The sequence below is a fragment of the Seriola lalandi genome, unplaced genomic scaffold, assembly GCF_002814215.2.
Source record: "Seriola lalandi dorsalis isolate HSWRI2012SDOR001 ecotype SW California unplaced genomic scaffold, Sedor1 jcf7180002054598, whole genome shotgun sequence".
Taxonomy (NCBI): domain Eukaryota; kingdom Metazoa; phylum Chordata; class Actinopteri; order Carangiformes; family Carangidae; genus Seriola; species Seriola lalandi.
Window position 1 is genome coordinate 384,155 of NW_019525151.1, and position 17,702 is coordinate 401,856.

The 17,702-nt window shown below is 41.3% G+C and overlaps 2 protein-coding genes across 6 annotated transcripts in view; one reads left to right on the forward strand and one right to left on the reverse strand.

The window, feature by feature from the left end:
* Positions 1-5,828: 5,828 nt before the first annotated feature.
* gabrp (gamma-aminobutyric acid type A receptor subunit pi) lies at positions 5,829-11,280 on the forward strand. The gene is made up of 10 exons (XM_023419304.2): positions 5,829-6,069; positions 7,262-7,343; positions 7,518-7,630; positions 7,738-7,805; positions 7,910-8,127; positions 9,028-9,110; positions 9,357-9,494; positions 9,625-9,777; positions 10,520-10,713; positions 10,828-11,280. Exons 2-10 carry the CDS (start codon positions 7,291-7,293, stop codon positions 11,158-11,160), a joined length of 1,353 nt encoding a protein of 450 aa, XP_023275072.1. The 5' UTR covers positions 5,829-6,069; positions 7,262-7,290; the 3' UTR covers positions 11,161-11,280.
* Positions 11,281-11,727: 447 nt separating this feature from the next.
* afap1l1a (actin filament associated protein 1-like 1a) overlaps positions 11,728-17,702 on the reverse strand; it is a 26,522-nt gene continuing 20,547 nt past the window's right edge. For all 5 annotated transcript variants that reach the window (XM_023419300.2, XM_023419299.2, XM_023419302.2 and 2 more), the window contains 5 exons: positions 17,551-17,665; positions 15,563-15,730; positions 14,119-14,294; positions 13,888-14,013; positions 11,728-13,113 (listed from right to left, as the gene is read on the reverse strand). In XM_023419300.2, the coding sequence (XP_023275068.1) occupies positions 13,087-13,113; positions 13,888-14,013; positions 14,119-14,294; positions 15,563-15,730; positions 17,551-17,665 (612 nt within the window). In that variant the 3' untranslated portion in view covers positions 11,728-13,086. The remainder of the gene's footprint in view (positions 13,114-13,887; positions 14,014-14,118; positions 14,295-15,562; positions 15,731-17,550; positions 17,666-17,702) is intronic.

Genomic DNA, 17,702 nt, shown 5'->3' on the forward strand with positions numbered 1-17,702 from the left:
GAGACTAAGAGTAAGAGTCTGTTAAAGTCATGCAAATTTTCTCTGCCCTGCCAGCTATATTTTAGATCAAAGAGTCTATGACTGACTCAGGTGCATGCCTGACTTTGTAGCAATTCATAATGTCAGTTTACACAATTTGGGGGGAAACAAAAGTTTGAAGCTTCCATTTCAACTGGCAGCTGGCTGAAGACAGAAAATAAGATGTTAACATCAGGGGGGTAAGAAGATTATTTCACACTGGATTATTCTATTTTCACCCCATTCAACTGACTTCCAAATCCCCAAGTCCTCATGGGAAAGTGGCAAAGCAGCTGCTCTTCTAATAAATCCAAAACGTTCATGGCGTGGCTCTGACCACTATAAGAGTTGCCTCAAATAGGATTTAGGAATAGTAAAAACAAAGTTTCCTAAGAGAGACAACATAATTCATTCTGAATTTTCCTCAGCTCTGGTGTTCATCTACACCTAAACCCACAATATTCAGTCAAATAATCCTTAGGTGTTGAGCCTAGGCTTTAATTTTTACTGCATTTTCTATGGATAAAGTCACATTCTTTTGAAGAATAAACTGTTTGACTTAAATATTTTGTGTATCACAGATTGTTTTGTAAGGAAAAATCCTAAAACACATGATAAATTAACTGAATGGTTGGGGGGGAAAAAAAGACCAGAGAAAGAAAACAAACTACTGACATTCACAGAAAATATGTTTTTGTCATTTTGTTTACGAGCAGGCGTGGTGAGCCATGAGGATCCACTGCTGAGTCACTGTCAGTGTGCTTACTATTTTAAGACCCGTACCTTTATTGGCTCATGTATTAATTGAGGTACAAGAATGCAGACTAATGGTATAATACAAGAACTAATTTAAATGCTGATCTTTTAGCATAAAGTAGACTAATCAATTCAAATAGCCCAGAGCTGTCTGAGCCACAAGTTTCCCCTGGCCGTTATTTTGTTTCTAATCCTCTGAGAGTCTATACTTTTAATAAGGTACTTTACTGATGTGCCAAATGCAGTTGTGGTTAGTAATCCTGAAGGTTGGTTTCTGCTCCCAGTCCCAAACAGAATGCTGTGCCATGCTATATGAACACTGTCTTCAAAGCATTTTAATTATACTTTAGTGGATATATTGTTCTTGAGGGACCAGGCAGCTAATGTCACATAAGTGATCATATGCAGGAAAGGGATAAAAACACTTCAGTAAAACTTTAACAGCAAAGAGATGAAAGGAGGAATGATGCAGAAATTTAGGGGACGATAATAAGACACTTGACTGCTTTGAAATCAACAAGCTCAGTGGCAGAAAGGGGATTTAATTTGCTTCATTCAGATACTGCCAGTCTGCTCAAAGATAATGGAGTAGAAGAACTGCCTTAAGCTTTGCCACAGGTAAGGCCAAAGGCACAAGCCAACAGAACTGGAGTGAGTATCTTCATGGAAACAATGGGTTGAGAGAAACGATAAATTACAATTTCATGTCCATTGTGTCTAAAGCAAGACAGCAGAAAACACTTTATCCCCTCCACAAGTAAACACAACAGTGACAAAGAGATATGACAGCTTGCTCAGAGCGAAGGCTAGTGCAGGGGACTCAGACTCTACGCCACATTAATTCATACATGTTGCTCCTGGACATTGCAGCCGTCACTGTTATTTAGTGGAGATTTATCTCTGTCCGTCTCATGGGCAGTCCTGTGACATTTCCATTTGTCACATGACAGCAAATCACCAGGTCAATGCGTGGGCAGTGACGTTTCCATTTTTCTAGTGCCGCTGTGGAGATGAGGAGATGAAGATTACCCGAAACATGGTGTCACCAAAATGCTTATTCACACTGATAGAGAGCGAGAGAGGAGGGAGGAAAAACGATGAATTGAGTTAAAGACAGAGTCAAAGAGTTTCAGAGAGATGAGGTTATACAACAGGGGATTGATGAGAAAGAAACCAAAGTGCACATAGAGTGTACTGTACGTTTTATGGAATTCATGGACGGATGAATGGATGGGAGAGGAAGCAACAAGCCAAGGGCTGTAAAGGTTCGGAGATGAGATATGGTTAGTGGAGATGAGTGACACATGACTACAGGTATGTGGCTGCTGAGTGCTGGTAGACAAGGTTAACAAGATTGCATCTAATATGAAAAATGATCCAAGCAAGTGGTCAACAAAGACCAGTTACTGACATGTGGGGCTTAATGAGTGAGGCTGAGACTAGAAGGCTTTTGTATCACTGACCACGTGCTTACACACACACACATACACACACACACACACACACACACACACACACACACACACACACACACACACACACATTCACCTAAAGTAACCCCAGCATTAGATACAGAAATGTGTGTCCAAGATGATGTGGACCAGTTATTCATAAAACCTTTAAGTCCTTACGTTAACAACTACTAGCTCTTTTCAAACAAGTGATTTACTAAATTGGCTTGCCCATTAAAACCTTAAGTGGCTATAACTGATATTTATGTACTATGATATTAATTTTCCAAGAGTTATCACCTGAATCTGAGCTCTCCTGGGTTTTATGGAGCTTTGTAGTGAGTTTCATTGTTTAGCTGTCTGGTCTGTAGAGTTACTGTTTTGAGTTCACTCTCACTGCTCTTATAGTGTAGTTCTCAGCAGCACAAGGCAGCTGTTTTCAGCAAAAAAGTTTTACTATACACTACCCTCTCAGCACCAAACAGCAGACAGACAATAACCAACAAGCTGGTGAACGCAGAGGAGCATTTAGCAGCCAAAGGGACAGAAATTTCCCTCAGCAGTTGGTGGAGTATAAATATGCACTATAAATACACTTGTTGCTACTGCCTCCAAGTGGCCAAAACATAGTTTTTAGCAGGTTTCAGGAATGTCTTATTTAATTAAGATGCCATTAATACTGTTGAAAAGACAATCTTGCATTTTGAAAAATACATTAAATACAGTACAGGGCTAGAGACAGCAGCCGGTTAGCTTAGCTTAGCATAAAATCTAGAGACATAGGGGAAACGGCTAGCCTGGCTTTGCTGCCTACCAGAACCTCTAGAGCTCACTTATAATTATATCTCATTCCTGTTTCAAGTCAGTGCTAAGCTGAGCTAAACTGAGCAACAGTATAGGCCTATTTAACATATGTTTGATGTACAACGTTTGAAGTGGTATTGATCCTCACATCAAGCTTTCTGCTAACAAAATGTCAAACAATTTTGAACTGCCAGTCCTAAATGTGGGTGTTTTGTTTGTGGAAGTTTGGAATTGGTGGTAAATCTGATTATGTTAACAAACTGTTATTAGCTATGTCCCAATCCAGGGGGCACATCTTTCAGAGTCTGTCAGCAAACAACATGGACAGAAACCCTGAGGATTATACTTTTAAATGTAAGTATTGGGTTTCAGCTCAGTTCAATAGCTAGGACTGTTAAAGGGCCTTAAAACGTCAAGATTTTGTAAGAAAAAAAAGTTACATGTTGTGAAGGTTGCAAGGTAACAGGAGCCACACGCGAGCCAACCACGCGGGCCACACATTTGTCAACCACGTCCTCTGAAGGATGCGGATCCTGAATCTGAATGTTTGTTCATTCAGATGATATTAACATTGCATTTTGTAATTTGAGGTATATTATGTTCTATTCGTCTAATGTGACTTACACTTTTTATTTTTTACATAATTATAAACAGCATTTTAATCAAACGTCGGATCAGATGCGTTGACTATATTCCATCATGTTTATTACTCCTCACTCTATTCCATTATATTTCGATTAGCAAACTAAAGTTAGCATTCCCACTTGGTTCAGTAACACCAGTTGCATCTGGCAATTACTAATGTTTATTAACAATTACTCTATAGGTAAGAAATTTGTAATGCAACATGTTTTAATTCAATGATGCACAAATCTCTGCTTAGTAAATTTATGTACAGCTGGTGCAACATCCCCTGGACCAGAAGGCCATTTGTTTGGCTTTGAGAAACAAACTGGTGCCAGTTGTGTCCCAGCCAGGCTCAGGCTTCATCAGCTTTTGGCACATTTCTAAAGCCTGGACATTAGGTTTCAACCACAGCCACAATCAAAGTTTTAGTAGATGAAGGAGCCACAAAACAACAGAAAACTGGCAGATATATGGTGAGATAGGTCATGAAGAGGCAAAGACAGAACATCTAACAAGAAAACATGAAAAGTGAGCTAGCTAATGAAAAAACTGACAGGTGGACCGATACGGATAAACAATGATTTCATGTGCATTTAAGTAGTAGGAGAAATAAAAAGGAAAACATACTCACTCATAGGCAGAAGAGGAGAAAGGTGGACAGAGGCAGATGCTGACTAACACTGAGTTGTCTGCCACTCTGACACTGTTGCTCTGATTCTAATTATTCATTAGCCCCCTAACTCACAGATCAAACATTTACATCCTCCCCCTCAGGTGCCTCACAAACGTCTCCATTTGTCTCTTTCATTGTCAGGGACTGTGTGTGCACTCTGATTCACGCAACTCAAGCTGGATGCAAATCCTTCCCAGTGCTCCTCACTATTACCATGGTACCAAACTAAAAGACTATTTATCTCAGAATATAGCCATCACAGCATGGAATTAAGCATAAGAGAGGTTTATGAATAAAGTGTTATTGGTCTTCTAAATAAACTGGGATAGCAACATTATTAGTGACCATTTAAAATCATTAGTCAGTGCTGGGGAATGCAGACTGGGAAAACATTAGGTTGTAGCAGATCGAGCGCCTACACTGAAACCTCATAAGGCATTATTAGGTAGCATACCCCCAAGGCTTTCTCACACATGCTGAAGCTCCTGCAGTGGGCTGTTGGAGGTCAGGCTGTACAATTAGATGTGGAATATCCGCAACTGAGCCAGAGGAGAAAGAGGAGCTAATGGAGATTAATCACACAATGTCATCGGTGCTGGAGCTGAATGATCGACCGTTTAGCACACGAAACATTTTTAGTCTTTGGGCTGCGGTTGACTTCTGAGAGTGGTTAAGTCACCATCATCACCATCATCATCATCACCATTACCAATACCATGATTCTGCTCGTGGTTATTTCCGATAATCACCATCAGCAACATCAAGAGCGATGACATATTGTGAAAGTGCAAGCTAATGTAGCTTGGGTACCACCAGGGTTAGATTTGTAATTCAAAAATTGGGGACACCCATAGAAAAGGAAAGACAAGATGACCAATCCTGGAAAAAGAATAAAAAGAAAAGCTTTCATCCCCCCTGAGAGCCACATGGGTATTTTTTAAGTTAAGATAGAGATAGGAGACACAGCTCAGAGGAAGCTAATCCAGATGATGACACTGATGCAACACAGCGGAGTTGGAGGTGAGGAGGGTGAGGGCATGAGGGAATGAGACAGAGGAGAGCTTTGAAGCCCAGAAGGAGGTGCAGTGTCGATGTAAATTGGAGGAGAAGGAGGTAGAGAGAGATTAAGGGCCAAAAGAGTGTGGGAGGAGGGGAATGAAAGAAAAAAAAGAGAGGATATGGGGGATCAGCCTGGATGGATCTGTTAATGTGTGTGTGTGTGTGTGTGTGTGTGCATACAGCACAGTGTGTGTGTGTGTGTGTGTGTGTGTGTGTGTCTGTGTGTATGTGTGCATGTTTGTATGTGGAGGTGGGGGGAAATGAAAGAAGAAAGGAAAGATGCGGCGCAAATGAGAGGGTGAGTGGCATAAACAGAGAGGGAGAGGGAGGGAGGGGGAAGTGTGTCTGTGTCTGTGTGTGTGTGTGTATGTGTGTGGGGGGGGGTCCATAGTGGCTCTGTGGGGAGGTGTATACAGCTGTGCAGAGTCAGAGGGAGACGCACAAACAGTAAAACAACCAACAGTAGCCTTCACACCAGCATCACATAACAGAGGCAACTGTGGTTTATTGGTAGATGGAAGAAACAGTGGGATTTAATCACAAATAAAGGAAGGGGAACAATCTCAGCCAGTGGCAACATTTGTGACAGAGAAAAACAGAGGAGTGGAGGAGGAAACAAAGGAGCTGAGCCAGAAGAGGAGTGACCTGAGGTGGAGAAAGAAAACCAGGAGACTGAAACAGGTAGGAGAGAGAGAAATTTGAGGTTGAAAAAATGTGTGTGGTTTTAAGAGTAAGAAAAGATGAAATATAAATATGAATGTTTGTTTGGATGTGCATGTGCAGTCGATTCTGAGCAAAGGTAAAGAAAGGGAAACAAAGAAAAATACTAGAGACCAACGCGCTCTGTAGCATTGTCTTCTGTAGTTTGCCAATACATGGCTTAAGGGAAAAAAGTGATTGATGAAGTGTGGACTAAAAAAGGAATGAGAGCATGAAACCAGCACAAATAACCAACTGAGACTTTAGCCTAAACTGCAGAGCAGAAAACAAGGGGGGGGGGGGGACAACAGAAAAAATATGGTAGCATGAAATAATCATATGGCATGTAGAGAGAAGCAGATTGGACCAAATAATATGCTGTGGCTCCTTAACTGTCACTTCGGCCATTAAGAAAGAAAATCAGTAGTCTTCATATGGATCATACTTTATAATGGCAGTGCTGTGTAAATAATACATTGAATATTTAACGGAAATGCTTTGCAACATGTGAATATAATGTTTGCACTGGAATGCATGATAGATTGTAGGTAGATTATTTGGATGAAAGTGGGAGGTAAGGAGGGCTCAAGTGTAATTCTGACATGGAGATTTATCTGAAATAGGAGAAGGAGGAGGAGGTGAGTAACAACTAGCCAACTGGGAATCCTTGATGAGTTAGAGACAGGTTTAGTTATCAGGGAGGCTTTGTGAATAAACCATAAGGCAGTGGCCACATAAATCAGCAGGTGGCAGGCTCTACGGTACACTTGCGTGCAGGAACCGCACAAAAACAAACAAGTAAATACGAAGGTGCATTCATGTAGCCTTATCTACACACTGCCTTTATCTCTTCTGTGTCATTAAGTGTGTGTGTGTGTGTGCACAAGAGTCAAATGGAGCAGCTATTAATATATTCATGGAGACAGGGAGGTAGAGATCAATTTAAGTTTCCAGTGCATTTTACAAGCATCAGGGCAGGGAGAACATACAGTTTTATAGCATGAAAGGATGAGAGAATGGCTGTTGTGCTGCAGATTTCCCCTGAGGTTTGTGATCGCATTGGTTGAGGTGCTGCCACCCTATGGTGAAATTGTGCTATCCCATGAAGTGTAACAGGAAAATGATTTGTGGATGTCGCTTCATGTTTTGGCCTGTGTCACATGTCCCTGAGTAGAGTTGCTGACCCCTGCCTGCTGATCCGTGATGTCTGACCGGCTGCGCACGCTACTGATCCTCTTCCTGACCTTCAAACAGGGGTGAGGGACCTCAGGTCGAAAACACGCGTACAGGGTCAAAAACACATGTTCATACTGAAATTTACATTGACTGAAAACAAAGTTCATCAGCTTATGATCTGCACAAATATTTATTACTTGTTTTCCACCTCTGCCTTTTTTTTTCTTCTTTCATCTCTCTCTCTACCGTGTCAGTGCTTGTATGTTCCCTAACCATCACTGGGGTGACTGGAACGACTCTCAGCTTCAACCAACGATTCAGAAGCTGATGAAAGGATACAACCGCTACCTCAGACCTAATTTCAATGGTAGGAAGGAAAAAAAAAGGAAGCTAATACAAAGCAGTTGTCACCTGTGTGATTGTGTGTCTCCTAATTGGAGTCGGACTTATACCCAGTCTCTCTGTCTTTGATAGAGGGTCCTGTGGTAATTGGAATGAGCCTTGATATTGCCAGTATTGATGCCATCTCCGAAATCAATATGGTACGGACTTCTTCCTACTATTTTGTGTCAGTGGGTGAATGAGGGAGTGTGGTGTGAATATGTGATTAAAAAAAAAAAAAAAAGGTTCACTTTCATCTTTTCAGGACTACACTGCAACTATCTTCCTCCGTCAGCGATGGCGTGATTCCAGGCTGGTTTTCCCAGGAAATGAGAGCGTCAGTCTGGACGGAAGGCTGGTGTCACTGCTCTGGATCCCTGACACTTTCATCCCCGACTCTAAGCGCTCCTTCCTGCATGACGTCACGGTGGAAAACCGCCTCATACGCATCTTCAGCAATGGAACTGTTCTCTATGCCCTTCGGTAGATTTTTTTTTTTTTTTAAGGTTTTTTAAGTGTATTGATTTGACATTTACTGACTGATTTGATACTCTGCTACATGTGCCACAAAATACTCTTTCAGATTCTGCTGAGCTTGTAGGAGGAAGCTGACCTAGAATAATAGAAAATGAAAGGAAGCGAAACGTTTGAAATACATTTTTCCCTCATTTTTTTTTTCTGTTTCATGTTGTGCTCATGATTGCCACACTAACCAGCTGTGAATTGGTCATGGGTTTTTACTAAAAAAAGAAGCAAAACAAAAAAACTAATGTATCATCATTCAGTCATATAACTGAAGGGAATGCCACTGAACTCTTGTAGTCTTTGTGCCCTTCAAACAGTTCAGATTGTGTTAGTGAAGATTTGCAGAGTCCCCCTTTGGGCACCGTAAAAATGTGTCCTGACGTCTTATCTGTCGTGTCACACTGATAGAGAAATTTATTATGACTGCACAGCTTTATTGAGGACAAAAAGGGCAGTTTTGTGCAGGGTACTCAAGGTATTTTTCCTTCTGCTGGAGTGCAGGAACACATTTTGATTCCCTAACTTTACGGTGTCCGATTTGGTAATGGTGGAACCTGCAAATTCCTTAAACTATTTTTTTTTTTTGCAGTAACAACACACCAGGACACTGTGCTGCCCCTTGCAATATTTTTTAGCATTGTTAGAAATAATATATAAACAGAAGAATTTCAATTCAAATGCTCGGAGACATCGTATACAGAGATTGACACTTCAGATATGAGTCTTTGTTCTCTAGATTGTTGCTCGTGGGGGAGAGAGTTCTTTGTGCTCACTAATTATTAATTGCCCTGTTCTACATCAAAAGAGTAAAAGTCTTTTTGAAGGTTGCTAATGATCTTTACTATGAACACACAACAGAATCACAGCCACGATCGCCTGCAACATGGACCTGACCAAGTACCCCATGGACAGACAGGTGTGCACTCTGCAGCTGGAGAGCTGTAAGTAATACCTGTGAGCTCCACCTCTCCCCCTTCAGCACCCCATCAGCTCTCCATCAAGTGTGTAGATGGACATAAACCATCATCATCTCATTATCACCATTACCATTTTCATCATCAGTGGAGTGAGTATCAAACTGGAGAGACAATGTTATGCTGAACGGGTCAGACTCATCAAAAATGAACTGCTGTACCCGTATGTGGATTTCTTTGTGTGTGGGTGTGTGTGTGTGTGTGTATGGTCAGGGGGCTACAACCTGCAGGATGTGGTGTTCTACTGGACCAGAGGGAACGATTCAGTGAAGGGTCTTGACACGCTGCGGCTGGCTCAGTACAGTGTAGAGAGCTACTATACATCAGTGTCAGAGGCTGTGTATGAAACAGGTAAAATACTTCAGCTCCCATCAAACCCCCTCACACATGGAGTTATATAATCTTCTTTGTAGAGCACAAATGTAATTCCTGGTCTTCTAAGTCTATCTATCTTCAAAGTCTTTTTCATGTTTCCTCCCAGGACAATACCCCAAGCTGGTGCTGCATTTTGCACTGCGTAGAAACGTATTGTTCTTCATCTTGGAGACGTACGTTCCCTCCATTCTGCTGGTGGTTCTCTCCTGGGTCTCTTTCTGGATCAGCCAGTCCTCTGTGCCGGCTAGAACCTGCATTGGTTAGTGCATCCTCTTGTACTCTGACTATACTGTACGTTCATGTAATATGACTTTGGAATACTTTCCACTGTACAGTGTGGGGCGTATTATGTGCTGATTCACACAGTGTCTCTCTTTGATCTTAGAAGATTCGAGAGTATGTTACAGCGTCGCATCACCTGATGTAGAATAATTATGTTTAGTCATAACTGTGTCATACATTTAAACTTAATCTTGTATAAACAGCACAAAACTTATTGTCCTCACTGAAACAGCTTCAATTTGGGTTTTTAACATACTGTATATATATCTATCCGTTCTTCCCTAATGTTCTGAATGCAGTACTTCTAATGGACTATGTTTCACTGTTGTTCTGCACACTTCTGCCGCTACCAGTGATTCAACACCTACTGCAGCCTTACATCCGCTGATTGTCCACAAAGGCAGCCAGCTGTTACCTATGCAGTTCAGTGCATTGAACTCAGAGATGTGTTCTACTATGCTACATGGACAAAGACATACATGTCAGTACATCACCATCAATGCATCGATAGTTAGGTGTTTCGCTTGTTTACCCACTGGCCAATGAGAAACAGGAGATTAGATCAGTGAGCGGCTGGGGAAATAAATAATGGAAGGAGGAAAATGTGACCTGTGAAGGATGACAGAGATGATGGATGGCTAGATGAACATGCTTGAATTGATTACCAATGGATGGATTATGTAAGGAATAAGACAGTATTGTAATGTGTGTCTCTACAGGAGTCACTACTGTCTTGACCATGACCACTCTGATGATGGGCGCCCGCACTTCTTTGCCCAATGCCAACTGCTTCATTAAGGCCATAGATGTTTACCTGGGGATCTGCTTCACCTTCATCTTTGGTGCGCTGCTGGAGTACGCCTGTGCCCACTTTTACACCATGCAGCACCAGACCATAGAGGACTTTCACAGAGTGAGCGACATGTTTGCACTTAGATATGAGATGAAAAAGCTGAATTTTCACATTAGATAATGAAGACATTTGTAAGCATCAGTCCACCTGTCTGTCTGTCTGTCTGTCTGTTAGGATCTTCTGAGGGAGTTCAATGAATCCAACGGAAACGGCTCCATCCCCATCGTCAGCTCCAGCCAGCCAAACCAGTCTGTGGAGATCGGCTCCACTGCGGAGGACCTCACGGAGCAGTCAGAGAACAGTGACACTAAGAAGCACGCTGGAGCAAAAGAGGAGACGCCAGGGCAGGGGTGCGACCTGTCTTCAGTGAAGGAAGCATGGCGCAGGGCAGCATCTGTCTTCATTGTGGAAAATCCACACAACATCGATCGTCACGCCCGCACCGTTTTCCCCACAGCATTCCTCTTTGTCAATATCCTCTACTGGCTTTACTATCTCTTTCTCTGAGCGTAGCTCCAAGCTGCTGCACAGTTAATTTCACCATCCTGAAGCTGCTCTACCTCCTCATTTGAGACCCAATACCAGTTGCCACTGCCTGGATCTAAAAAACTGACCATGTTACCTGGCTAGAGCCTTTTTGTCCCACAGATAGGGCTACAAATTTGATGAAAACCAGTTGGTTAGGATTAGGAACCAGTAAATCCTCTGTACTGAAAGCTATTGTCAGCTATGTATGAATGGGTGGCTACCTACATGTAAAAGTGATGATACATAGCCAGTATCTGTCCATCTCCTGACAAATCCATAGAACAAATGAGGATGCGATAACTGCCTGAACTGCACCACACTATACAGTGCTGCATTGAATTGCCTTCATTAAATGACTGATGTAGATGTGTTTCTTTTTCTTTTTGCTTGTTTTGGCTTTCATACACTGTTTGTATGAGACTGAGTATGATACTGTATATTTGCTTTACCGCATATCGTGAAATTAAAAGTCAGTAACTGAGAATGTGTTGCTGCATTTTAATAAGAAAAAAATTTAGTATCTGTCAAATGACAGAAGAACTAATGTTTGGGAAACAAGAAACAAATTTATTTTTCCCTTATCCAGGTAGGAGAACAGTAAAGTGCAAAAGCCAACCGCAGGTTCAGCAGAGACGTTGTTAAAATGACGTATAATGGAGATTTCCTCACTCAGAAGAGATGGTTTGTATCACTTAATAGCACCACTTTGTTAATCACTCAGTTTTCTATAGCAAGAGTATCCATCCATCCATCCATCCATTTTCTACCGCTTATCCTCTAGTAGGGTCGCGGGGGGGCTGGAGCCTATCCCAGCATCTTTTCGGGCGAGAGGCGGGGGACGCCCTGGACAGGTCGCCAGTCCATCGCAGGGCAAACACATAGAGACAGACAACCATTCACACTCACAGCCACACCTATGGTCAATTTAGAGTATCCGATTAGCCTAGTCCCCATGTTGCATGTCTTTGGACTGTGGGTGGAAGCTGGAGTACCCGGAGAGAACCCACAGTGGCACGGGGAGAACATGCAAACTCCACACAGAAAGATCCCACGGCCGAGCCGGGACTCGAACCCGGAACCTCAAGAGTATCCAATAGTGTGTCAAAGGAGGTCAAGTAGAAGTAGGGTTTCGTTCCAGCCAAATAATTCAGCAGATGCTCAGTGAATAGCTTCAACCTGGGAGGAGAAGCTAATGAGTGTAGCTAAAACACAATAATACACTCAACCCATCAATGCATGGCACTCAGCTGTACACCCGTGTCAGGTACGTCTTATGATGGCGATGATGATGATAAGAAAGGAAACAGTATAAAAGTATAAAGCATACAAAACAGTAGTCATGGCTCAATATGTACAGGCAGAACAAAAATCATTATATCATATAAAAGGCACATCATGGCTTAAACTGCCTTCTATCCTCTTATTTCCAACACATCACATTTCTTAGGTTCTCCTTTCCCACGTGGCACATTCACAATTTAACCTTTCAAGTGAAGCAGCACTGGTGTCAACACAATCCTATGTTGCTTTTCTGTTACAACACTGCTTTCTACGTGCTCACTGTGCTTTTTAATACACTTTTCTTGTGTCTTTCTTTCATACGCCCTGATTTCTCTCTCTTCTGATGAATCTGTGTCGCCATAGACAATGAAAACACTTGGATAAAGATGAAAGTCCCTAAATTCCTCACATTTGGAGAAGTCCTTTTAAGAAGACAGAAGAGTAAATATTCAGTGAGATGTACCTCCACCTAGTGGCTGCTTTCTTTGATTATAGTTTACTTCCTTGGCAGACCTCTGAAACAGGTTTGTGTTTCGGGATGTAGATGGGAGGTCATCCGTAATGGGATTAAAGTTCTCAAAAATCACATCCTGATATACAACAGTCCTTTTCATGATGCTGCTCTTAGGTTCCTTTCTTAGACTCCCATTCCTGTAGAGACAGATAAGTCAGGAGATTTAGTAAAGATGTGAAAATAAGGTCATTATTTCAAGAAAGGAAATTTCAAGCAGTTGCGTGAGTAAAAAGCTACACAAATTATAAATGGCAGCAAATCAAACAATTCCTATTATGCTAGTGTTTTGTAATAGAGAGCTGTGTCTACAAACAAGCAAATAGAAAAATACAATATAAAAACAAAGGAATCAGTGCTCATGCCTGCAGATTAAGTCAACTGGGCCCTTTTTATGTTAGTTTTGCAGCAAAATGGTAGTGCTAGACCATACTGTTATAACATAATATCTTCACTTTTCTAAGCCTTTAGGAAATGGCTTCACGAAAATGAATTTGTTAATTCGAGCAAGAAGTTAAAATGGCCCAATTTGTAATGTATTTCTAAGCTGTTAGACGAAATAAAATAGAAATGCAAATCAAGGCATCATTAAGGTTGAAATATTGTTCATCGTATTGTTAAAGCAGAAGTAGCTGAATAAAGTGATATCAAACATTTTCCGTGACAGAATCCAATTTAATCCTAATCACTGTAAATACACTCACAAGCACAGGTGGTTAACTGTGCATGTTCAAAGTGGCTGTGCCAACATATACAGACTGTCAATCTATTAGTGTGTGAATTGTGAAAAACCATTAAATGATGACACCTGCTGCTGTGATTCTCTGAACCTCCTGTGGAGTCTGACAGAGGAATCTGTGAGGAATTGTTCAGGAAGTGAGGGTGAGAGAGAAAAACTGTTAGCTCAATGTTACCTTTGCTTTCTGCATGACAGTTCCTGAAGAGGACGCATAAACAGATGGAGGTCTCCTTCGCATTTCTGAGGCACAATTCACCGGTAAGGACTCACTGTAGATGTTCTGGCTCTTTCTGTCGGAGGGCTACACACAAGAAAAAGAAAAAAGAAAAAGAAGTAAATAAGAAGCATGTTTGCAGGCAGGTGTGTCATGTAAAACAAGTCTTTCCACATAAAGCAACAGATATACCTTAACGGGTGGTTTAGCCTCGACCGGTGCCCCCAGTGCCCCACCTGCCTGGCTCTTCTTGAGGTTTTCCTTGGCCTGAGTCAGTCGGAGCTCCAGGTCCACCCTTTCTGCCTCCTTAGCCCGACAGGTTTCTTCCAGATGGGAAATGCGCTTGTTCAGGGAGGACTTTCTCTTTTCTGCTCCACAGAGACATGTTTAACACAATGAGACAAACAAAGACTACGGCAGCAGAATTGTGTTTTCATTTTCTCACTTTAGATGGTGAGTCTCAAAATACAGGATGGCTATAAAGTGGCCTATATTTACTCAAATACTGTACTTACTCTAAATATTTTTTTTTTTGGGATACTTGTCATTGACTTGATAGTTTCCATTTTTTATTTACACTTGTAGGCCACTGCGATTCAAATTCGACTGTGTTTTTTACTGTACTACAGCTACAGTTACTCATCACTTTTTATATGAAAGGTTGAGTTAAAAAATGCTAATGATTTGAAATTCGATTAATTGATTAATCACTAGAAAATAGTGAACAGTGCTTTCTACATCCCACAGTGGCCTCTTTAAATTGACTGTTCACTCTGGTCAACAGCCCAAAACCCAGTGAAACTCAATTTATAATGACATAAGAAAATGAAAAGCAGCACACACTTACAATTCAGAAACTGGAACCAGATAATGTTTGGTTAATGTTAATTGTTCAATTAATGAATTGTCTAATTTTTAATGTTAATACATCAATAATAATAATCAAAGAATGTAATGAATATTACATAATGATATAACAGCGGCAGGGGCTATTCTGCTGTTGTTATAAACATAATTAATAAAATTTTAAACTGACTTATTTGAAATGGAGTATGCAGTTTGCAATCTCGTCTGCTACTTTCACTGAAAAACTGATGCCGCTGCTGGCAGTACGCTGTGTGAAAGTAGAGGGAATTAATTAGATATAAAAGGAATTTTCACAGTCATTTAGTTTCAATAAGTAACTATTAAATGTTTTATTTAGCCCTGTAGGGAAACTCTCCTCTCACATGACCCCCTAATCATGGAGGTCAGGGTCAGATACAGAGCAGGGATGTGTGCACTTGATATGCAAGCCTTCTGGGTAATGTGCAGACTTTCTTAAATGCTAGACAATCCAGCTGTTAAAATATAATTTCCCAACTAATATACAAAGACAACAGCCAAAACATACAGTACACTGGTTCCTCTTTGGGATTTCAGAGCTATATTTTTCCTAATGAAGATCTGGTGTCGCTAGTTGTCTCTGCTTTCCAAAGGTAAAAGCTTTAACAAAGGTGCATAGATGGGTGCTCATTTTGAGACTTTAGTAACCAGCTTCATTTTTGTTGATCCTGGAAAGCCTGAATAAGGCCCAGAAATGACCAACGACAATTTGTGTAGCATCTTCTCACTGTTTTGCTTCATATCTCCTCACCAGAGGCCGTCTTTAGCTCTTCCTTCAGCTCTCTCTTCTCCTGTCGGAGGGTCACTAGTGCATTTCGTATCCCATCCCTCTCCCTCTCCAGCTCCTCTTTTTCTTTCAGGTAACGCCTGGCATCCTCTTCTGCTCGCGTTTTCCCATACCTTCCATACTGGTTGGCATCTGGGTAGGAGCAAAGGTGAAAGGTCAGACGTGCAGGGGTTATGGGAAGAAGACAGCGATCTGCCTGCCCGTCCTTTTTAATGTGACGCTCTTCATGTAAAGGGGGGTGATGCCATCCCTACAAGTCATACACAACTGCAGCACACTAATTTGACCTTTTTCATAATTCAAAAAAATATTTTTTTGAGAGAACAACGATATGATGCATGAATAAAAGAGAAACACACACACACACACACACACACACACACACACACACACACACACTCCAGCAGAGTGAGGAAGCTAGACAGCGGATCTAATGTGAGTGTCCAATAAATCTCAGGTTACATCCTGAAGCTCTCAACCCTGGAGAGCGCCGGCTCTTTGATGTGTCAGATCATCACAGCGAATGCCTGTGAAACAGCACAGAGAAGAGCACTGAGCCGTCCGACCACACCAATATCACTTTCCTCAACCCTGGACGCTCATCTCCTTTATTTGTATGACAGGAGCCAACTGAAATAATGGAGCAAATGGGAAAGGAGAGGGGAGAGGGAAAAGATTATAGATGGGAATTGAGAAGATGATTTGAGATGGGAGCAGTAAAAAGGGAATACTGAGCCAGATGAAAGCTCAGATTTTATGACTGTCAGTGAATTGGACTGTATCAAGAGTATAAGCTACGACAAAACTAGAGCTGTGGAATCTGTAGCTCCTGTGTGACACACAACTATATTTACAGGTGCAATCTGTAGAGCTAATTGTTTCCCTCGAAGGGCATCAGGCTGCTACCCTTGTTATCCATTTATTTGTTTTTGAGAGCAACAGATGGAAAGTGGAGAGGTGTAAAGCTGAGAAGTCACAAGAGAGAAGCTTCTTAAAAGATTTAGTTAAAGTTTACATATACATTTCAGCTGCCTGGTTGGCTGTTACTGATAATGTGAATAGATCAGATAAAAATTTGTGTGGCACTGTTTATTGATCTGTCATTATTTCTCTGATACAGCACAGATCACAATATGTTACTCAAGGGCCTTACAGATGTTGACTTCTCAAGGATCAGTTTTAGGTTCTCTTCTCTTTACAGTTAACCTAAGCCTGAATGTTGCATCGGTACGGAGATGACACCATTTAATACAATGCCATTTTAAACCATTTTAAATTAAAAATAAAAAAATTAATGAATTGCTTTTTCGAAATCTCACAATACTAATAAAGAATGCCCGTTTATCAGGACATGGATGGTTTCAAAATTGAAAAGGTTTCCATCTGCAAGTATTTTCGTCTCACACTGACAAAATGATAAAGAAGCTTGAACTAAAACTTGGTTCATTTACTAGAAGTACAAGGTCAGAAACTGGTCCAACATACATTCATTAAGCCAGGAGACGATGTTCACTGTGCCATTTGCTTCATCATTGGTGAGAGCCATAGTACCCATCATAAAAAATTTAAACTGGACATCTTTATCCCAAAGGAGTAAGAAAAATGACCTCCTTTTGATTCATAAAACATGGTTGAGTTAAAAGATACCTGCATATTTCAACAACCTTCTTCAACCCCATATGTGCACATTTCAGTCTGCTTTTAGAAATCCCTAGAATTAAGAATATACTTCTTTTAGTTTCTCTGCACTTTACACATAGAATAACTTTCCCTGGTACGATAACAGGTTTCTCACAATTCATCTCTTAAACAGGGCAGTCCTACAAAAGAGAGTTTGCTTTCAGTAAGTTTCCACTGTGTAAATTAAGGTTTTAATTAATCTATAAGTGTAATTCATGAGATTTGCCAGGGGCAAGCAATGTTACTTTGGAAAACCAACCAAACACACTTACTTGAGCCTGTTCGCTTGAGGGAAACTAATGGTTTGGTTCTGTCAGAGTCGCTGCTTGAGAAACTTGAGCGCCGCTTTCCTTGATTCCCAGACTGCTGCCTGCGGTTCTCCCCTGACTGGGTGGAGTACAGAGAGGGGGGAGAGGTGGGGGGG

Excerpts from the sequence above, each read along its gene's own strand:
- gabrp (XM_023419304.2), top strand. The coding sequence starts at position 7,291 with ATGTCTGACCGGCTGCGCACGCTACTGATCCTCTTCCTGACCTTCAAA. Across the intron at positions 7,344-7,517 it reads TTCCTGACCTTCAAACAGGG|TGCTTGTATGTTCCCTAACC; the intron begins GTGAGGGACCTC and ends CTACCGTGTCAG. Across the intron at positions 9,778-10,519 it reads GCCGGCTAGAACCTGCATTG|GAGTCACTACTGTCTTGACC; the intron begins GTTAGTGCATCC and ends GTGTCTCTACAG.